This window comes from Vespa velutina, chromosome 6, assembly GCF_912470025.1.
Source record: "Vespa velutina chromosome 6, iVesVel2.1, whole genome shotgun sequence".
In the NCBI taxonomy this organism is placed as follows: domain Eukaryota; kingdom Metazoa; phylum Arthropoda; class Insecta; order Hymenoptera; family Vespidae; genus Vespa; species Vespa velutina.
Window position 1 is genome coordinate 8,059,388 of NC_062193.1, and position 23,658 is coordinate 8,083,045.

General features: G+C 36.0%; 1 protein-coding gene across 3 annotated transcripts in view; it reads right to left on the reverse strand.

Moving 5' to 3' along the window:
• The window catches only part of LOC124949614 (dipeptidase 1), a 53,234-nt gene extending 47,786 nt beyond the window's left edge, over positions 1-5,448 (reverse strand). For 2 of the 3 annotated variants that reach the window (XM_047494967.1, XM_047494966.1), the window contains exons 1-2: positions 5,201-5,448; positions 1,312-3,381 (exon numbers count right to left, since the gene is read on the reverse strand). In XM_047494967.1, coding sequence (XP_047350923.1) covers positions 1,312-1,436 — 125 coding nt within the window. In that variant the 5' untranslated portion in view covers positions 1,437-3,381; positions 5,201-5,448. The remainder of the gene's footprint in view (positions 1-1,311; positions 3,382-5,200) is intronic. The other variant, XM_047494965.1, reaches the window with a different exon arrangement.
• Positions 5,449-23,658: the final 18,210 nt, after the last annotated feature.

A 23,658-nucleotide genomic window follows, 5' to 3' on the forward strand; every position in this document is an offset into this window, starting at 1 on the left:
ACGAGCTTTTTACTTGTTATCGGTTTTCAACGAGTCCTCGCACTCGACTACTAGTAGTCTCGGTGATATCATTCGTGTTTCTTCGAATGCACTTTATCAACACCCTTACGAAATCCTTTCGAAATTTCAATCTTCAAATCTTGAGAAAGGAAAAGGTTAAGGTGTTGATACGTTTACATAGATCTACATTTATGTATTTATCTATATGTCTCTCTCTCTCTCTCTCTCTCTCTCTCTGTATGTGTGTGTATGTGTGCGTATAACATAATAGTAGCAAGTGGAAGAGACGATCACAAAGAAAGAGTGCAATTTGCAATGACAAAGGGCGACTCTCGTCTGCTTCCTGATCCGATAACCTATTTGGCCGATATACACTGACGATAGATACACACACACACACTCTCTCTCTCTCTCTCTCACGCACATCTATACGTTAAGAAAGCAGTCTCACAAACGTGATACGGAAGAAAGAAAGACACGCAAGGTTGTTCCAGACAGGAGAACCGGAAATTCGTATCTGACTCCCTTGCACCCCCTATTTCTTATATTTCTATCTCTCTCGCTAGATTTCCTTCCTTCTCTTCCTTCTCCTCTTTACCCCTACTCCTTCTCGTTTCGATTGCCCGAGAAACTGAGGGATCAAACAGCCAGGGGCTACTCTCGAGTAAATTCTACTATCTTTTACAGCGCTTTTTCTCTACGCTTTTTCTTCGCTCACCCTCCCTCCTTTCTCTCACCCTCTCTCTCTCTCTCTCTCTCTCTCTTTTCGTCTTTCCTTGTCTTTATTTCTTTTCTTCTTGATTTCTCTATTTCTTCGCCTTATTTTTTTCTCACTTCTCCATTAACTAACGTCTTTTATCTTTCAACCTCGTGAAACTTTCTTATTATCTGTATGAAAAATGCACGAGGCTTCAAAAGCGTCCAATTAAATTGCACTTTTTTTTATCTTTAAGAATAATGAAATGGAACGGAGATATACAGAGAAAGAGATAGAGATAGAGATAGAGATAGAGATAGAGATAGAGATAGAACGAGAGAGAGAGAGAGTGAGAGAAAGTAGTGGACTCACCAATTTCTATTAATAAAACTATTTATTTTCACTATTATTGTTTTCTCTCTTTCTCTCTAGTTCTTTGTCTTTCTCTTTCTTTATTTTTCTCTCAAGTATATTTCTCCTTTTACTTATTTAATTTACTTAAGAAAAATTCTTTTCTGTTTCGTTTAGCGCTCTTTCAAAATAATAAAATCCTAATGATCATTAGATTTTCTTTTAGATTTAGATGATAAGAATCTTTATGACATTGTACTTACCCGTCGATTAGCGGGACATCCCTGAGTATCCTTCGAGCTGCTGCAAGCCGATCTCCAGCGTGAGCCGCGAGCAAGATCCTCGTCAGGAGCTGACCCAGAACCATCACGCCCACCACCATCCTCATCCTCCTCCTCGCTGGACCCACAGTCCGTCCTTACTAAAGTCCTCATGCCATCACCGTCGACTTACCAACTCTCTCTCCCTCTCTCTCTCTCTCTCTCTCTCTCTCTCTCTCCTCTCCTTCTTCTTCTATCTTCTTTCGAGATACGTAAATAATCTTTATTATCCTTCTTTCCTCGCACTATTTCTTCTTTTTTATTCTTTCTGTTTTCCAAAAAAAAAAGAAAAAAAAAAAACAAAACAAAAAAAAAACAAAACAAAAAATAAAAAAAAAAAAGAGAGAAAACAAGACAAAAGGAAAAAACAAAGAAGATCACGAACTACGAAATCATCCGTCGAAAAAAAAACCCCGATAGAAAAATGTTCCTTTTCTTCGTCACTCGTACTCTTTAATCTTTTAACACTTGCTTGTTCCTTCTTCTACTTGTTGTTGTTGTTGTTGTTCTTCTTCTTCTTCTTCTTCCTTTCTGTCCTTTCTTTTTCTTTTTCTTTTTTTTTTTTTTTTTTTTTTTATTAGTTCAAAGGTAACAAGATTCAGAGATCAACGTTTGCCATTCTTCTCATGTCCTCTTTATCTCCGTGGCATTCGTCTTCGCACGTATCCAAAGCGTCGTCCTCGATTTCTCACTTCCAACACCCACAGGACCACTTTTTTCTATTCTTTTTTTTCTTTTTTTTTTCTTTTTTTCTTTTTTTTTCCTGGAGTCACGCTAGATCCGTCGATGTACTTTCTGTATCCTCTTCCCTTTCTTTCTATCCTTTCTTCCAATCCACCCTTAGAGGATTAACCTTAAAAAGTCATCCCTTTCGATTCGTTTCTTCTTTGTCGACGCCCGCTATCCTTTCTCTTTCTTTTTTATTCCTTCCTTCCTTCCTTTCCTCTCTTCCTTCCTTCCTTCCTTCCTTCCTTCCTTCCTTCCTCTCTTTCCTTTTCTATTTTTCTTTCTTAACGTTCTGTCTCTTTCTCAGCTTTTCGAACTCTCCATCGAGAACTTTGCCTCGAGAGATTTATTTCGATACCGCGATCCAATATCTTCTTTTTCAAGGCAAAGCACCGTTATCTCGCGGTCCACTTTCGAGGATTATTCTACTCTCTCACATATCCTACTCCATCTAGTTTTTATCTTTCCCGTTCCTCTTTATCCTTTTTCCGAATGCACAATTCGAAGATTCGAGGAAACTGAAAGGAATCTTTAATTTGCATCCTTTTATGGAATTTCAAAAAGAAGAAAAAAATGCCATTGAAACGTATCGTATCTTATATTTTCCTTTCTCTCTATCTCTCACTTTTTCTGTACATATGTATATAATACACACGCACATACACACAAAAAAAACACACACATATATATATATATATGTGTGTATATATATATATATCTCGAAGAAAACGTTATTATTAGAAAAATTAAGGGAAGCTTAGAGTAGAAGTAAAACGATCGATCAAGAACTGTCTCATTGTCAGCCAAATCGTTATACTCATTTTTCTTACTTCTTCGTTCCTTTTTTTTCTGAGTTTTTTCTTTCTTCTTCTTTTTCTTTTCTTTTCTTTCTTTCTTTTTTTTTCTTTTTTTTTTTTTTCTTTTTTTTTTTTTTCTTTTTCTTTTATCTTCCTTGATTTATCGTTACGAACTAGTAATGCCAAGTAAAGAACAGTATCTTCTCGTGCTTTGAAAATCCACGAGAAAAATGATATTCTCTTTATTATTCTTCCTCTCTCTCGGAACGTGCTCGTTCTCTCGTTCCTCGTTTCTCTCGACGTGCTATTTTCCGCATCATCTTTGGTAGTCGGTGATCGTTAATCCGCAGGGAGATCGATCGGTAGTGCCGTTGGTATAAATTCGGTACTCGATTAAATTTCGCGATTAATTACACATACGAAGGCGAATGATGACACCGTCGATCGGTGACTTTTTCCGGGACGTCACCAAGTAATGGATCGTTTTTCCCTGTTAACAAAACGGTGAATTTATCCATGAATTTTACATTTCGAATATTTTGACGTTTCTATTGTTAATCCGAAAAGTTTTAATATCGAAAAAGAGAAGAAGGAAGAAGAGAGAAACGAAAAGAAAATAAAGAAAGTGACAAGAGGAAGTATATTTCTTCTTTTTTTGTTTCTCTCTTTTTTCTTTTCTTTTCCTTCTTTTTTTTTCGGTTTCCCCTCCCCCCCACCCCCCACCCCCCTTTGAAAAAGTTCACGACTATCTCGTAAAACGATAATACGCCTTTCCCGGTGACTAATTAATAATTAGAGATATTATATTCTCGGCTCTCCTTTTTTTTCCTGGCTTATAATAAACTAAGAGAGAGAGAGAGAGAGAGCGAGATAGAGAAAGACAGACAGATAGACAATGAATCAGCAGTTCGTAGCCAAGGCGAAAGTTTAATGTCACCCACGACTAATGAGTTAGCCTGTTCATAATTATCAATGGACGTGGGCCCAGTTCGAGCGTCTAGTTACCACCGTGATACACCGGTATTTATCTACGCGCCGATGATTAATTAGCGCTAACGACGTTAACGATCATTGGTGCCTCTCGATTCCCTTGAACGAACGAAGAGGCTTCGCGGCGTCACCTCTCTCTCTCTCTCTCTCTCTCTCTATCTATCTATCTATCTATCTATCTCTATCTCTCTTTCCCTATCGTCGTTCATCCGTCACTTCGTTCATCTCTATCTTCCTAATTCGACGTTCTACCCCACTCCATGCCATTTTCAAGTTCGGTATTTTAAGCCAATGCTTGACAGCGGCCACTTTGCCGCGCGAAACACGTCGGTCCTTCGAACTGTCTCTCTTCGTCACCCATTGATGCTCGCTGGAAATTAATTTACCTTCGTTGCACATACCACGAATTTTCAACAAAATTTACAAATTCCAACGGTTTCGTTAAGCCCTCGCGGATTGAATTCCTCGGGAGAAAAATCGTTGAGGTATGTTTTCTAAATGAATACAAATTTTCTCTCTTTTTCTCTCTCTCTCTCTCTCTCTCTCTTTCTCTTTCTGTTTCTATTTATCTATTTCTACATCACTCTCTACGTTTTTCTTTCCCTAAAATAGATTACATTTCACTCTTTAATAGTTTGTCCGTCGACAAAAAAAGTTTGTTACTTAACGACGGTGTCGTCGGGATGGCGAGAAGGTTTGGCGTGAAAGGGGTGTTAGATAGATCGCGACCGTTTTAAAAAGCTTGAAAAAAGCTTTCTACGTAGTCGAAATACGACGGAAATGTAAGAGAGTAGCCAGTTTAGACGTAAGAGTTTGCCAAAGAACGGCGAACTTTCAGTCGGCAAAACTTTACGATTCATGGAAAACTTCTCGTGGAACGTCTTTGCGCGAACGAAGGAACGAAGTCCAACGTGCGAGTTAAGAAGGAAAGAGGGAAAGAGGGAAATTAAAAAAAAAAAAAAAAAAAAAAAAAAAAAGGAAAAAAAAGAAAAGAAAACTAAAGGAAACAGAAGAAAGGAAAACAAAAGCAAAAATGATCAAACAAATGGAGAAAAAGAGCAAAATTAAAAACACATGAGAGAGAGACCCCAAGTTCCCTTTCCTCCCGTCTTTTTTTTTTCCCCCCTTCTTTACGTCCCTCTCTACTCCTTGTATTTCTGTTCATATTTTTTTTTCCTATTTGTTATATATATATATATATATATATATATATATATATATTTTCTTTTTCTTTCCTCTTTTCTTTCTTTCTTTCTTTTTTTCTTTCTTTTTTTTCAATTTTCAACAAGGATATCAAAATACTTCAAATATCTGCGCACCTGTTTCACGTGTCTTTCTTGTTTTTTTCTTTTTGTTTTTTTTCTTTTCTTTTCTTTTCTTTTCCCGAATTTATTACGAACGGTCTATCGTCGATCTACTTGTGTTTTATCTCTCACGCAGCGCGTCGATCGACTCGTTCTACGCGGTTCGGAGTTGAAGGCCCGACTGACGAAAACGTACGTAGAAACTCGGTACGAGCGAGGGCGCAAGCGCCTCCACTTCTCTCGCGACGATCTTCTTCTATTCCTCCTCTTCCACCTCTTCCGGCCCGAACACTCTTTTCCTTATCCCCTCTTCCTCTCTCTCTCTCTCTCTCTCTCTCTCTCTCTCTCTCTCTCTCTCTCTTTGCATATCTCTTTGTCTCTTTCTTTTGGTCTCTACCATACAGCATCCTTCTTCCTTGAATCGTCCAACCAAAACTCCTTTCCTTAGACACTCTACGTGTCCAGAGGGCACGTTGGCCCTTCGGTACGAAAGCAAGTCGAAAACTAGGAGTACCGTAGTTTTCCGTAGTTTTTTTTTTCTTTTGCTTTGTTTTGTTTTGTTTTGTTTTGTTTTTTTTTTCTTCTTCTTTATCTTTTTTGAAAGTACCACTAGCATAATTCAAGAGGAAGAAGACCGAGTGAAGTGACTCTTTCAGTATCACAACGAGGAGTAAGGATTTCGATTATTTCTTTTTTTCTTTTCTTTTCTTTTCTTTTCTTTTCTTTTCGAAAAACAAAAAAGAAAAATAAAAACGCGTGATCGGTGATCTATGAACGATTATATTTCTCTTTCTATATATATAAAATTTTTTCTTTTCTTATTATATATCATAACGATCGACATGTTTTCGACGTGTGAAAATTTGTGTGAGAAATAGGACAAATTTGAAATTCGTAAGGATATTGTAGAATTTCCGTGGGATACGTTCCTTTCTTTTCTTTTTTTATTATTTTTCATATTCTTTCCATTTTTGGGTATGGCTTTTATAACGTCCGCAAAGCCAGTCGGATGTTCGGTTCAAGCTCTCCGACAGCGGCGCGTAGGAGGAAACCGAAACTTTCCTGAAGGCGAGCAATCAGAAGTTTGGAATTACGAGGATGACAGATTGAAAATTCGTGAAACGAGGCGAACGAAGACGTTTGTGCAGGACGGATCTAATTTTGCGTGTAGACCGACGATAAACTGATCTATTTTGGCTAAGATTTTTTGGATAAGATAAGCTTTGGAATTTTTCTCTTCGTTTATTATTCCTCGTTTGATTTTGATCATATTTTCGCATCTCCCTTATACCTTTTATCATCTTTATCTTTTCTTACTGTTTTCTTCTCTATTTCTAGTTTTTTTTTTCTTTTTTTTTTTTCTTTTTTTTTTTCTTTTTTTATCGAACAATCGATCGAGGAAGCACAAAGTCGAATTCAAGGAGTGCCTCTAACGAGAATTCTCTATCTAATCTAATTGACGTGATTTCATTAATCGATTCCTTTACCTTTTCCTTCCTTTTCTTTTTTTCTTTTCTTTTTTTTTCTGTTTTTTTTTCCTTTTTTTTCCTTTTTTTTTTTTTTTTTTTTTTTTTAAATCCCTAGTGTCCTTTTCTCGTATAAAACGCTTTGATTAGTTTCGATCGGTCACTAGACTCTCTTCTATCTCTTTAGACGTACCTATCTAATGGAAATTTCAGGAAAGAGCTCTTCTGCTCGAACTATACAAATCACGTTAGCAGGTTCAGGACACACTCGCCGTTATCGTTTAGAAGCGTGCGTTACACACGAAGTCAGCCGCGTAGTAACACGTGCCAGTGTGATTTCGACGAAGCATCCTCGTTTCTCTCAAATCCCAGCCTCTCAGTCCATATCTCCCCTTTTCCCACCCACCCACCCACCCACCCATCCAACCAACCAACCAACCAACCAACCAACCAACCAACCAACCACCCATACATACTCCCAGGTCCCGTTTCACCTCGCTCCTCTCCCCTTAGATAGCACTCAAACCGCTTTATATCGTCGCATCGACGCGTTCCATCCTACGTGCCTTTCGAATTTCATCCGCGATGTGATTATAATAATAACGCAATCACCGAAAGTGCGGCTGGCTGGCCAACACCATAGCGCCATCGCGATTACTTCGTTACCTGTTTATTATTTTTCTCGCGTCAAGAACCTACACGCGGAAGAGCATTATTACGAGAGACGAGAGAAATATATAATGCAAACCCATATAGATAGATATGTATATGTATATATATGTATCGTAAAGGGTTCGTATACACGTGTATCATAAAGATTTCGTTCATTCGTTCCTCCCTGTCAATGTTCTTGATTTATTTCGCTATACGTAATTTTATGGTGTTAAAAGAAATTCCATTACGTTGGAAATATTTTATATCCTTTTTGAAACTAAATAATAATCGTCAATAAGTCGTACATTTTTGTTTCCTTTTTTTTTTTTTTTTTTTGATATTTCGAAAGTAATAAAATACGTAATATCGAGAAAATATCTTTAACGTTGGAAATATTGAGAAGTTCAGACAAATTTATATTTCTACGATCGATTCTCAATAATCCTTCTAGTAATTATATATGATTTTTAGAATGAACTTATCTATATAGATATCGTAGTTAATTTTTAAAACGATCGAAAAATCCTTTTACATTTCGTAGCTGTTCTCGGGGGGTTTTTTTTTTTTTTCTATAATTTAGTCGGTCAAACGAATGTTGCTCGTGTCTCTTGGAATATTCCGTTTTTCGCCGTTTATAGCACCGCAATTGGCCCTGATCCAGAATAATTCTTTACTATAGTTCACGTGACACTCGATTATTGGAAGAAATAGCGTGAGAAGTATAAATAAAGCCGGTGGAAGTGGTATGTCGAGGCCAGAATTTCAGTTTTCCTATGAATCTCTCTCTCTCTCTCTCTCTCTCTCTCTTTCAACATTTCGATCGGTATTACAAATCGTTTTGCTAGAGAATAAGAGCGCAATCCAAATTTCATTTAGACGGGCTTTTTCTCTGCCTTTCTCAATTTGGGCTCATCGCGATACAGGAATTGATTGGAATCGATTATCTAACAGAGAAAATTATTTCAAAATTTCAATACGAATGTGAACGTATATCATATATATAATTCATTTTGTATTAATAAAATAAAAGTATTTTAATTTTCGTCGTATCGATCTTTCGTAAGGGAATAAATGTTGGAAGAGTTAAAGGAAACCGGATGATTGATGTATTTGTCCTTCTAGTAAAAGATCAGATAGCAAAGAAAAGAAAAAAGAAGTTTGTACACTGTTTGAAATCTTAATTGGACCTTCAGGGAATCAGAAAATAAAGGATCTCTTCTTTTGACAAAATTATTTAGCCGTCAAGTAAATAAGATTTTTCGAAAGTATTCGCTCTATAATATCTTATATTAATTTATTTTTATTATTTACAAAACTTTCATAAACTAAGTATCATAAACTTATTTTACCATAAAATCTGTTGTTTGCTTACAATGATATTAAATTATTTCTTTGGATTATAATTTATCAAATACTCTATATTATATCAAACATAACGAAGAAAAAATATAACGTTATCTTTTAATAGTAATAATAATAATAATAATAATAATAATAATAATAAAAGAAATAAGAGTAGATAGTAAGAGACATTTACGTAATACAAAGTAAATAAATATAAAGTGATTTACTGAATATTAAATATTAACGCTTCAAATGTGCTATAAAAAATAGAGTAAAACATTGAAATACTTTGTAGAGATAGCAGATTACAATTAAGTATTTACCATAATAGATTCTATAATAAATTAAAGTCAGTATAAATAAGTTAATTCATCAGTATAACGTTGAAACTTTTCAATTCGAAATTTTTTTCATTTTCTTCGATAAAAAAAAAAAAGAAAAAAAAAAACTATTGCGTTTTCTGCTCTATGATTGATCTCATTATATCGTAAGATCCATCCAAGAATATAATTGTTCTTACATTTTTCTATATACTTGGACAATCTTTCATTTTTTCGATATTTCGATGAATTGTTTACATAGTAATCGAACTATAGCGAACAAAATATTATCGAAGAACGCGTACAATCTTCTTTACGAATTCTTTAGATGATATATCAATGAAATGTCATCGTTGAAAACATTAGAATAATTCTGAGAAATTATTTTTATAGTTTGTCGAGTTAAAGAAAAAAAAAAAAAAAAAAAAGAAAAAACGAAAAAAAGAAAAGAAGAAGAAAAAAAAGAAATAAAAAGAAAAAAGGGAAAATCGTAGCGAGAAGTATATTACTTTATATATGACAATTGTCGATTATCGAAGAGTTTCTGTATCGCGATATCGAGGAACATTAGATTATAGGAAGAAATTGCGTGAGAACTATGAATAAACTCTATTCGACGTATTCAATGATCTATAGGGTGATTTCGTGCAGTCGCTTTTCGGCTGATAGCTATCACCATAGGGGGTACAGAACAGTTTAAGGGTGTTACCGTGGATTTTCCGAAGGATATTCGTTCATAATCAAAATTTATTGTTGAGAAAGAATGAGGAGAAAGAAAAGAATAAAAAAAAAAAAAAAAAAAAAAAAAACGGGGAAAAATCGATGAATAAAATATAGAAAAGATGTGATATTTCCACTATCAAATTATACACTATCTGGTTTTAGATATATTTCTGATTTCGCATTATTTCTTGTCGTTCAGTTGTCCTACAATAAATCCATGACAAATCAAATTTGATGTATAGTCTATGTATGTCCACTAGGTGGTTATTCGATGTCTCGGTCATATAGAAAAGAAAAAGTGTGGACGAACATGAAGGCTCGTTTGTCGATCGATTTAGATGATATATTCGTAACAAAACTTTTTTCCTCTCTCTCTCTCTCTCTCTCTTTATCTTTTTCTTCCTATCAATAGGATAAGTTACGCGTTTTACCTATAATAGAATCTAACTCGATCAGGAGCGACGTTCGATAGCAAGCCGATACTCGACGAAGCTTATCTAATTGGCCCAAAGCCGGAAGGCAGAAGCGGGAAATTCGATTCGAATAAAGTTTCGCGCCTACTCCCGTCCATGTATTCGTCTACTTAAACGAATATAAGTTTTTTTTTCTTTCACTTATAGTTAAAATTTCTTTTTCCCTCATTACCACTTCGACTTCTTCTTCTTCTTCTTCTTCTTCCTCTCTTTCTCCTTATTTCTTTTTCTTTTCCTTTTCTTTTTCCTTTTCTTTTTTTTCTTTTCTTTTTTTCCTCTTTTTTTTTATTATTATTATTATTATTATTCACAATTACATAACATATTTGGACTTGTCCTTTCAATCGTGGTTACATAAATTCGATGAAATTTTCTATCAAGGCATTCTCACGAAGGTGTTTCTATAACGTTTTTATAAGACGCATAATTTAATAGGTGCGACCGATTTTAATCATACTTTTTCATTCGCGGAAAAATTTATGTTCGCGTGACCTTATCGAAACGAATAGTTTTTTTTCTCATACGCGAAAAGAACCATTGGTTTCGTGTTAACAGGATACAGAGATCGAAAGACGGTCAGACAGCAAGAGAGAGAGAGAGAGAGAGAGAGAGAGAGGAGTCAGCCGATTTCGGTCCTTTAAATTGCATCCACGCCCAAAGTGCCGATCTGCTAGGTAATAACGATATCAGCCACGTTACGCGATACCTACCATTAGCCTCGGCCACACGGCTTCGATATCGATTCGGTTGACCTTTCTACGGCTCTCAGACCAAAGAGGAAGAGGAATAGAGAGGGAGGGAGAGAGAGAGAGAGAGAGAATATATACGAGAGAAATTTCAAAACGCCGTCTATTAGTCGTCATCGTCAGACGAATAACCGAATCGTCGAAAAATTTGTCGATTTTTCGTTGGTTCACACCTCCGAGCATTGAATTATTCATTAAACCCACTCGAGCTTGCTCTTCTCGAACGGCTAGCTTTGTCCTTTGGGCGCAATCAAAATGTTTCGAATGAAAATAGCACGACCGTGAATTCTCTTGCTGGTTTTCTCTTTAAAGGGAAAACTTCACTTTTAACTGACATTGTCGTAAAGTCAAAAAGTCCGAACGATGAAACGAAATCGGAATAAGTTTCATGATGGAATCAAAATCGTAGTTAAATGGAAAAAGGACGACGAGGATTAACAATAAGGTAAAGTTTATAACTCAATTCGTTTTTATATCATTCCCATTTACCTTTATTTTCCTCTTTTTCGTGAATTTACTTTGAGTTAATCCGAAATTGACTGATTTATAAGCTCTTGTCCTTTGGAAAACGAGGACAGACTTCCGATGGAGACAACGATAGAGTGACCCTAGAATTTTGCAAAGATGGAGAAGCTCTAGGTGAGGTCATGTGTATCGCTAGATACGTCTATGTGTATTTGTCTATGCATTTATGTATGTGTACGTAAAGAGAAGATGAGGGGTGTATTTAGTTAGGGAGAGAAAGACACGACAAGAGGAAGACGTGTCGGTCATGCTTCTTCTGTTCGCACGTTTCCATGTAGTAAGTAGGTATGCGTGACCAGTGGATGACATCGAACGACCATGCTATAGGTATGATGATGTGTCTCGTCCATGAAAAATTAGTTCGAAACACGCATGTCGTTATGATACTCTCACTGCGATTAATCTCATTGCGTAAGCATGATTTAACTTATTTGTCGATAAAATTCATTTTTTTTTTATCCCTTCAAAAAATATTTCATCGATATATATGTATTATATTTATATGAATAAAAATGCAATTATTATATTCCATTAAAAACTTTCAATAATTCTTATCTATTATTTCAATAATATAACGAATATTTCGTATCATTATTTTCCTCAATTTCGTTAACGTTAAGATAGATTTCGATTATATTTCATCGCCAAAAGTAAACCGTTTTGTTTCGTACGGATCGATTAAAACGGGGCACACCCTGTATATAGGTGAAGATGCATACGCCACGGAAAAGCTGCTGAAAGGTTCGCGCACGCGTCGTGAAAATGGCCTTTAAGTGGTACCGCACGCTTCCGAATCCCAGGAAGATGAGGAGATAGAGATTGGAGAGAGAGAGATAGAGAGACAGAGAGAGAGAGAGAGAGAGAGAGGGAGAGAGAGAGAAAGAAAGAGAGAAGAGAGAGGGAGAAAGAGAAGGAAGGAGAGATAGATAGATATATAGATAGAGAGAGAGAGAGAGAGAGAGAGAGAGAGAGAGAGAGAGAGAGAGAGAGAGAGAACTTTCGACTGTAAGGACCGATCGATCGTCGATAAATCGAGATTGGAATGCAAGCACAGTGCTCTTGGTGCTGTTGCGCATTGGTTTCGAGAGTGCAACCAAAGCGCGAATTGTTAATACCTTTGCCCCTCTCTCTCTCTCTCTCTCTCTCTCTCTCTCTCTTCCTCTCTCTCTCTCTCTATTTCTTTCTCTTTCCGATTTCTCCGTGTCGACAGGCCAACAGCATCCAAGTCCTTTTCTAATAAATTAGCACTGAGAGAAAGAGAGAAAGAGAGAGAGAGAGAAAGAGGGAGAGAAAGAGAAAGAGAGTGGGTATAGTGTGGTGGATAACGCGGAAAATATGGAAATCGTGGGAACAGGTCGCGTAACCTTTTGCGGGCGCACGTTTCGCGCTTTGAACGTCCATTTTGCTTCGTTTCCGGTTATCGTGCGCTCGATCCGATGAATAAATTCTCTTCTTCCGTTTCCGAAAACGCATAGTTCTCTTCAACGATCGACAACGTACGAAATTAATTTTCGTTATTCGATGCATTCAATTGTAATAATTTTTCCCCTGTTTTTCTCTTTTTTTTTTTTTTTTTTATCCATTTTTTCACGAAAGACATAACGTTTAAAGTTATAGCGTTTTCATGTGGGCATACATTGGCGTATATGTTTACGAATTTACTTAGGATACATATTTACGTATACGCGCATACATATGTATAATATGTATATATTTACGTACAATATATTTCGTATTTAGTTACGTTTTACACGCATGTTTATTTTTTTATTTTTTATTTTTTTATTTTTTTTTATGTACAACACGTACGTATATTTTAGAGAGAAATTATTTCTGTTTTGTTTCGTTTATTTTTTTCTTCCCCTTCCCTTTCCCCTGCCTTTTTTTTTATCGGTATTCGATTTGTTTGATCAAAATAATGTTTTACTGAATTTCTCTCAACCTTATTTACATTTTAGATGTATCTAAAATAATCTACTAGTGTCAACATTATGCATATCTTTTGTAGATCGTTTCGAAAGATTTTCGAAGAAAGAAGATATAGAAAACGTGCTTTTACTTTTAACGATAAACCTTTCTCACCTCAACTTACCGTCTATTGTTCTACCAAATTTGCACTTCCCCTTATTTCGTTTATCTTTTATTCACTGAACTCTCATGGATTTAACAAAGAAACCATCGCTCGAAACGATAGAAACACTGTCTTAATTGCTAAATATTCTCATCCTTTCCTTTAACGTGATTCCTCTCTTTAGGACGTTCAGTTTTGCATAGTTCGTAAATTCGTGAAATAAAATCTATTCTTGATTTGATCGGCGATCTTTTTAAATGAATTACTTTTATAATTACATACGTTTTCAAATCGATCGAATTGATTAATGCAATTCTTCTCTAGTTTTACTTTCAAACGATATTATATGCATATACATATATATATATAATATATATATATATTATATATGTACGTACTTAGATATGTATATGTCATCGGAGATTCTACTTGCTCTTTTTAGACGGTCATGCTAATCAGTATAACACTGGCACCGTATGGAAGTTGGAAACTGACGAGATATGTCGATCATTCCTTCTCTCTCCTCTCACACTCTCTCTCTCTCTCTCTCTCTCACGATGAAAACGTTAAAGTCAAGCAAAAAGAAGAGGTAGAAGGTTGAAACTTGCAAATGCATGCGGAACATCGTAGGACAAACTGAGTTCGTCTTCTCTAACGATGCGTATGCCACGACTAGTACGGTGCAATTAAAGTATTTCAGATGTGAATTATTTATGAACGTAACAGAAAAGTACTTGGGGTTTCTGAGTTAGAGAGAGAGAGAGAGAGAGAGAGGCAGAGAAACTTCTCGTCATCATCTTCTCTTCGTTGAAAAGAGATTATGTTCTCGTCAAGCAATATATCGAACAATACGTTTACTCTCTTCATCGTCCCCTTCCCTACCTAACACGCCCATCATTCTACCGCCATCATTCGTCCGATTAAACGACACATTTTGTTAATGTACAATTGTACCCTCCACGGTAGTACACTCCACCACGTAATGCTTTCCCGTACATAATGCGATTTCTCGAGGATCTCATAAATTTAAATCATCGGTAGACAGGTTTCGTCGGGCCTGAACTTTGCCGGTACATTTACGAATGAATTTAATCCTACGGGAGGACCCGCATTGACAATTTTTGCTGGATTCCCTTTTTTCGTAAAAGATCCGATTTAACGATTGCACGATCTTTTCTCTCTCTCTCTCTCTCTCTCTCTCTCTCTCTCTCTCTTTATCCTTTTTCGTTTCTATTCTTTTTCTTTCTTATAATATTCTCTTTGTCGGGTTTCTACTCATCCGTGTTCTAAATTTTATTATATATTCCTTTCTCTTTTTGTCCATCTTTCTTCTTTTCTTTTCTTTTCCTTTCTCTTTTTTTTTTTCTTTTTTACATCCTATTATTCGTTCCTTGCATGTGACGTCGTGGACTATGGCTTTGTGTCATTCTTAATTTCTTTCTATCGTTCTTCTTATCTCTCTTATCAGTTGCTAAAAATTCACTGCTTATACAAAACATCAAAGGTCGTCCGACGAAATTAGATTGGATCATATCCGTCATCCATTTCATTTATTTTCTTTCATTTTATCTTTTGCTCTCTCTCTCTCTCTCTCTCTCTTTGCTTTCTCCCTTGTCTTTTTTTTCTCCCTTTTATCGACAACTCGCTCTACTCGATTGATGGTATATTTAATAGATAGGATGTTTCTGAAGCGGCGGAGAGAAAAATTTCTCAAGAATATTCTGTGTATTTATTAAAATTAAGAGGAAAAAAGAAAAAGGGGAGAGAGAGAGAGAGAGAGAGAGAGGGGTGGAGAGAGAGAGAGAAAAGAAATTAACGAACATGAAATCTGTAATTTTTTTTCTTACAAATATGTATTTGAAGAAATCGAAGATAGGAAGAAAGAGAGAAATGTTCGTAGAAAATCGCCTTTCCTTGGGTCGACCAATGCATGCTGATAAACCCGCTCGAAGGAATTTAAATCTTAAGATGCCGTCGAGGGAACACTTTCTTTCTTTTCGAGCTTACTACCTTTCTCCTCATGCCAACCCTCCCCTACCCCCGTTACCAATCCTTTTCCGTACCCTTTTCTCAAGGATCTATTGCACTTTGACGATTTATTAACCCATCTAGAAATCATACGGACATGCCGACTTTCACGAATTTCTTTCCTCTTTTGAAAATTGTTTTTTCGTCGTTCGATGAAAACTGTGAAAGGGAATTGTATTAGAGCTAGGTTTGATCGATCGATTCGATTTCTTACTGAAATATGATATATATATATATATATATCTCTACGTTGGTATCTCGAAGAACATTCTTCTGAAACGACTTTTTAATACCAATGATTACAATAATAATAATAATAATAATAATAATAATAATAATAATAATAATAATAATAATAATAATAATAATAATAATAATAATAATAATAATAATAATAACAACAACGATAGCGACGATGATAATGACGATGATGATAATGGCGAGAACGCTAAGATCTCTTTATATTCGTTCTTACAAATGTCTTAAAGGATCGGGCATCTTAAAGCCGATCCGAGGATAACGTAAATAAATAAATGAAAAAAGAAAAAAAAGAAAAAAGAGAGAAGAAAAATTAATAATAATAATAATAATAATGATAATAATAATAATAATCGTAAATTCTAGTGTACGTTTTGAAAGACGACAAAGGAAGAGTCTAATAAAATTTCGTAGAAAATTGTCTAAAAGGTAGAAAGGTAGGTACGTTCGTACATTGGGACGAGGAGACTGCATTTCGAGAAAAGTCAGTCGAGACGGATGAGAACTAGAGAGTGGAAAAGAAATAAGCTTGAAAGTCAGTTCCCTAACGTTACTCTCAGTTCGCGTTGAGAAAAGTTGCGAGCCAACATAACCAAGGTACGACTTTGAAATGTTCATTGCCGAGCAAAAGGATATCTCTCTCTCTGTCTCTCTCTCTCTCTCTGTCTCTCTCTCTCTCTCTCTCTCTCTCTCTCTCTCTTTCAATCTATCTATCTCTCTCTATCTCTCTTTTTCTCTGTAACGCGTGCGAAAGGAATATACCATGGAAAAATAATTTTCAGCGTGAAATTAGTTGGCAAACTGATACGGTTCGCTAAACTTAACTTCGCAATATCCATCAGATGGTCACGTCGTCGAGAATAGTAGTCCCAGAGAAAAAGGAGGTCAATCTTATCAAGATGTTGTCGTTCCATGTCATCTTCGATCTTCCAATCGGTCGATTCGGATACATCGATCGATATATTTTCCTTACCTTTTTTATTTCTCCTTTCAGTTTCAACAATCCTTCAAGTTAATTCGAATCGTTTCATTCATCGATTTAATCCATTCAACGTACTTATATTAAATTAATTTTTACGTTTTGAATTATTTATACGTCTTAAATTATTTATAATTATTTATCCATATCTTGGTTAATTTTGTCATAAAAAGAAAAAAGAAAAAAATATTTTACGTATTAAAATAATTCATTTGAAAATTATAAATTTTCTTCTATATAAATATATTATTTAAAAAATTTCTTTTAATAGATCATGAAGGATTATCTCGCATGTGTAGAATTGTAACGAAAAATCGTACGTGTTCTTGAGAAATGAAATGATTCTCAAGAGCTTTGAGTCCTTTCTCTCTTTATATGCACGAAATTTACCAAGGAATTTCCTTCAGGATAATTTTATTAGTTATTTACGCGTTGTATCGTTGCCCCAACAGTGCATTATAGTAACTGCTTTACGGAAAAGACATTAGTTCGCCGTCGGCTAAAGTTGTTCGTTCTTGAAACTATGGGTTTGCAAACGCAAATGCTATTTATCCTATTTTCTTTTTCTTTCTTCTTCATCTTCTTACCATTCCATTTTTTCCCTTTATTTCTTTCCCTTATTATCCTATATCCGTTTTGTTCTCTCTTTCTCTCTCTCTTATACCGGATACGAATCGGAAAAGAGAATTTCTCTTTTTAATGTGTAAGAAAAAAGACCTTTTCGTCGAACTATTTTTTTATTCTTTTTTTTTTTTTCTTTTTTTCATTACGTTCTCGCTACGTCATTTCTATTAGATTAAAGTAGTCAATTAAAGAAATAAAATTCAACATAGAGATTCGAGATTGTGAATGATTATTTTATTTTATCGCAATTCGAAAGGATACAAGAATTATTTGTGACGATGATAAAGATTATTGAACACCGTTAAAATAATAGCTATGTCTATCGAGAGTAAACGTTATCGGGTAGTCATATAAATAAATTGTGAATATAAATAAGATAAATTGGTTGGCATTGATAAATTAAACTTGCACGACGGTTACTTGTTCGGTCGATTCCTTCGTTGGGGTTGGTTGTTGCGGTACTTTCAATACGTCGACGATTTGAGGGGTGACGACGATAGGCGCGCTCTCCTCAGGAAAAACGTATTCTTCGTGATTTTGAGATGCTCCGAAATAATGTCCGAAACTTTTATAATGTGTATGATCGTGACCATCGAAGGAAGAATGATGATGATCCTCGTGATGTTTCTGATGATGATCGTGGCCGTGTTTGTGATGATGATCCTCATGATGTTTATGTCCTTCGTGATGCTTGTGATGTTCGTCATGATGATGGTCCTCGTGATGATCGTGATGATGTTTATGATCATGGCCATGCTTATGTTCTTCCTTATGCTCGTGTCCATGTTTGTGTTCCTCGTGATGATGGTGCTTGTGTTCCTGATGATGGGAATGATGGTGATTCTCGTGATGGCCATGATGATGCTCCTCCTTATGCCCGTGCTTGTGTTCATGGCCATGCTTGTGGTGATGATCCTCGTGATGATCGTGCTTGTGGTCTTCGTGATGGCCATGATGGTGCTCCTCCTTGTGCTCGTGCTTGTGATCGTGGCCGTGCTTATGATGATGATCCTGATGATGATGATGCTTGTGATCCTCGTGATGGCCATGCTTGTGATCGTGGCCGTGCTTGTGATGATGATCCTCGTGGTGGCCGTGGTGATGTTCCTCGTGGTGACCGTGTTTATGCTCGTGACCGTGCTTGTGGTGATGGTCCTCCTTATGCTCGTGCTTGTGATCCTCCTTATGCTCGTGACCGTGATGATGATGGTGATTCTCCGTTTCCTTGTGAGTATGATGGTGATGGTGCTCGTTAACGTGATGGTGTTCGTGATGATGGTGATGCTCGTTATGATGATGATGCTTATGATGATGGTGATGTTCCGCGTGATGTTTGTGTTCCTCGTGATGCTCGTGTTTCGAGTGGTGCTGATGACCGTGGTGATGCTGATGCTCGCCGTGATGCTTGTGATCGTGTCCATGCTTGTGCTCGTGCTTATGTCCGTGTTCGTGCTTGTGTTCGTGACCGTGATGATGCTTATGATCCTCATGATGCTTATGACCGTGATGGTGATCGTGTCCATGATGATGATGATGATCCTGGTGATGTTTATGCTCTTCCTGATGCTTATGCTCCTCGTGATGGTCGTGATGGTGCTTGTGATCGTGTCCATGGTGATGCTTATGACCATGATCGTGCTTATGCTTCGAGTGATGATCGTGATGCGAGTGATGACCATGATGATGATCGTGATGATGACCGTGATGATGGCCGTGACTGTGATGGAAGGAAGCCGAGTGATGGCTGTCCTGACTTTTTCGTTGAGGATTAACGAACGCCGGTGTCACGAACGTAATGTGCGTTCCCGCTGCATCGTTTCTTCGAGATTGCACCGAAGGTTTCGAAGATGTCACCCCTGATAAAGGCCCCGCTCCGATGCTCGAACCACCGTATCCATTGTGAAACGATGATGACAGTCCGTTTGAATTCGTGAATGGTTGAAAAGTGACTCCAGCGAGTCCACCAAGTTGTCTCTTTTTCAAATTCTTCGTCGGTTTTTCAATGACATCTTGCGATTGAGTCAGCTCGATCGAATGTACCTTTACCAATTGATCCTGATTTCGAGTTCTTGGGTCCTGGCTGTCCGCTACTGTCAACAGTAGTCCGACGACCGACAACCATGCCTAACATCAAAGTGAAAATTCTTTTATCAAACATTTCGAGAATTGTGCGAATGACTTTTTATAATCAAATCGGACATTTAATTAATGAAAGCTCACAACTTTGATAATCGAATTTCTTTCATTTTCCTTTCAATTATCTTTGTTCCGACTATGCGATAATAATTATCGACAAGTATGGAAAGAAAGAAGTTAGTGGAAAATGATTGAACCATGAATCGACGATATGACAATGAATCTTCAATGGCTCGTTTCAGTACCGACACGACATGGTCACCAATGCTAATTCTCTTGTTCCATGAATTTTGAACGTGGCTATGACTCTATTGGACACGAACAAAGGATGAGAGTTCTTTGATATATTCTTTTTGAAATGCAAACATTGGTACGTTTTAATAACTCGAAATTTAATCACCAGTCTACCGAGTGATCTATGGAACGGCACACGTTAATAATGAGAAAACGTTTAAAAAATTTTGTCGGGAAATGAAATTTATTAGAAAGAAGATATATTTATAAAAATTTTTTCGCCATTTCTTTTTTCTTTTCTTTTCTTTTTTATTCTTTTTCTTTTTTTTTTTTCTCCTTTTTCTTTTTTTCTTTTTTTTTTGTTTCTTCCTAAAATTAATTTCTTCTACTCGTAAACGATCGCATTTAAATAACCTTTGTATATTCGACTGATCTCCGGCAATTAAAATGTAAATTACATCACGTGTATTTATACAAACAAAAAGAAAAAACAAAAAATCATTTATTCGTAATTCATGCGTATTTGCGCACAACAACACCACCGGAATCGATTTAATGCGAATCGAGAATTATAACGAGAAACGTTGATGTAAAATATTCAAACTGCTATTTAATCTTGCGAAATTGAATAATTCCTATGAGAAAAGTATGAAAAAGAGAGAGAGAGAGAGAGAGAGAGACAGAGAGAGAAAGAGAAAATTGAACGACCAACCATATCGATTTAATAGTACGAACAAATCCACTCAGTTACCTAAATCTTGAAAATATATAAAATTTCGAGAGAGAGAAAGAGAGAGAGAGAGAGAGAGAAAGAGGACGACTTACCCAGGTGGCCATGCTGGTGTTATTTCCGGTCGCAGCGAATGCGTTACTGGATGCCAAAAGTTGCTCGGTACGTACTTTTATAGATGGAAGGGTACTATCCGTACTTTCTTCCGTGCTAAGCACCAATGTCGTTTACGACGGACAGCCTAATGTTTTAATCGTCGTCATAATGCGCGCCCGAGCGCAACCGCAATCGGATAAACGATTGCTAACCGAGTACCTCTTGCATTTTATTCGTTGCAAATGATCCATAGGAACCTTACTTCCGGCGAATTAAAAAACTCTTTCGCGGGTCTGAGCTCATCGAATGATAAAAAAAAAAAACGAAAGAAAGAAAGAAAGAAAAAAAAAAGAAAAAAATAATAATAATAAAATAAGAAGTAAGAAACAATCCTTTCTCTCTTTACTTTTAATTTAAAACGTTCCCACCGTGAAGGATACTTTTCGTAAACTCAGAGAAAATGTTCGGCTAATGAGTGTAACGATTGATATTTCAGACATAAAGAGAGATAGATAGATAGATAGAGAAATAGAGAGAGAGAGAGAGGGGGGGGGGGGGGAAGAGGGAAGAAGAAAATAAAAGGAACGAGTCAGGAGAAGGAACTCGACAAGTTGACTTCGCGATCGATCGAATCCACCATCGATAGATATTTCCTTTCATCGATTTCATTGGCAATAAATTTACAATTTAAATGTTACGAATGAAATCAAACGATTGATCGAAAAGGGAGGTATATATATATATGTGTGTGTGCATATGTGTGTATATAGGTGTGTGTACATGCGTGTATATTAGTATACATAGAATCATTGCGGATAATCGATGTATGTCGCTTTGATCGTAAAAAGGTCGTCTATGATAGAACGAGAAGAAAAAAAAAGGAAAAAAAGAAGGAAGGAAATATATCAAACTTCTTTCTCTTCCTGTTACGTCGTTCGCTCCTCGTTATCGTCGATTTTTCTCCTTAAAGGGATTTTCATTTTCTTTTCCTCCTTTGGTTCGTTCGTTCAATTATCACAAATCGTATCGAGAATGAGAAGAAGAAAAGAAAAAAAAAAAGAAAAAAATGTTAGAACATTTGATTGATCAGTCGAACGAAAATTTAAGAAAATTCATAAAGTTAATAGCTTTTATTTTCATTCGATTTAATACTTGTTTTATTAAGCACAATTGTTTCTATTTCATTCTATTCTTTTTTCCTAAAGAATTTCATAGATCTATATATGTATATATATATATATATATATATAGATATATATATATATATATATATATATACGTACATATACAAACGTGCCTCGTTTAAGCCGAGCCCACTTCCTCGCAATTCTCAATGGTACTCGCGAAATTGTGAAGGTGGTCGTATTATAAATGAGCGTTGACGTTTCGCCGTTTGACTCACTCGTCGTGGACTTTCCACGTAAACGCGAAGTTTCAACGGTTGAAAGTAATTTCGAGAAGAGGCTACGGAATTGCCGTCGCGTGCCACGAATTTTGAATCCCTTTTAATCCCGACCCCTAAGCAATGCCACAAATTTTCACTACTGAGCCAAATAAATGTTGTTGCATATTTTGTCAAGTTTCTTAAACGTTACAACGAAATCCCCTTATTACCTTTCCTTCTCTTTTTTTCTCATTCTTCTTTATCCTTATCAAATCTCTTCCTTTTTTCTTTTTTTTTTCTTTTTTTCTTCTTTTTCCTTTTTCTTTTTTTTTCTTTTTTTTACCTAAGAGCTGATAACGATTTGAATTTTAATAGAGCATCAAAAAATACGTGCGTTGTCCCGTTGATTTATGAAATCGCCAGAATGGATACCAAATTAAAGGAATACACGAGAGTGGATGGTATAGAAAACACGAAATATTGTATCCATCTCGACGTCAAAGTTGATAAAGCACGTTCAATGAAATGACAGAAAAATTACGTTATAACGTCGCATGCATATATGCCATGGGTGGACGATCAAATTTATCGTATCGTTCACGAAATAACGCTAGTGATTTTATTTATTTCTATTCATAGCAATGTAGCGAATATCGTTGGACGTTTCTATCATTGAATCGAGAGAGAGAGAGAGAGAGAGAGAGAGAGAGAGAGAGTGAGAAAGAAAGAGAGAGAGAAACATGAATGGGATGTAAAAAGAAGAAAAGAAGAAAATGATTGTCCTATTCGCGAAACTTTTTCGCATTTATTTTATTTTGTTCGTTTATTCGCTCTCTCTTAGAAAATAACTCTAAAACCGTAGTGAATAAGTTTAACAAAAAAAAAAAAAAAAGAAAAAAAAAACAGATCTGATATTTGTAATGTGTATCTTCTCCTTCTCTCTCTCCCTCTCTTCTAAGAGAGAAAGAAAGATATTTCATTCTCTTCTTTTTCGTCTTAGTGATAACGATAGTAAGCAGAAAAAGATTTGGAAGAGTATCATTCGGCATTTAGCGAAATTCTAGAAAGCAGATCTTTTCTGGTTATCAACGAAATGTATCTTCTTTTTTTCTTTTTCCATTTCATCTCGATCTCTCTCTCTCTCTCTCTCTCTCTCTCTCTCTTCGAAGCAGACACATTAACGGTGCTCGGATAATTATTTCCGCACGATTTTCTCCGCACGTTTCACCACGGTTAAGCAGAATTTATCGAACGAGTCGTAAGGGAGGAGGTCCCCGTAGACTTCGAGACTCGTTCGAAACATAAAACAGAACATAAAATAGAATAAAAGATAGAGCCGATGCTTTAAGAAAGATTAAAGATATAAGCGGATCAATCGCGGACATATTACATTCAATTAACTAAACGTCAATTATATTTCTTCGATATGTATCACGTTAATAACTTTATTAAAATTATTTAAGATTCTTAAAATGTTTATCGGGCATGTAATATTCCTCAGCGTTATATTAATTTGTTATTCACACGCGAACGTTAAAGATTATGAATCACGAAGGGAATAAATAAAGAGAGAAAAAGAGAAAAGCGAAAAGAAAAAGATCATTCCATCCACATCTTTCTTCGAACGTCGACGGGTCCTGCAAAAGCTACTAAATGCCTCTCTTCCACCTTCTCTCTCTCTC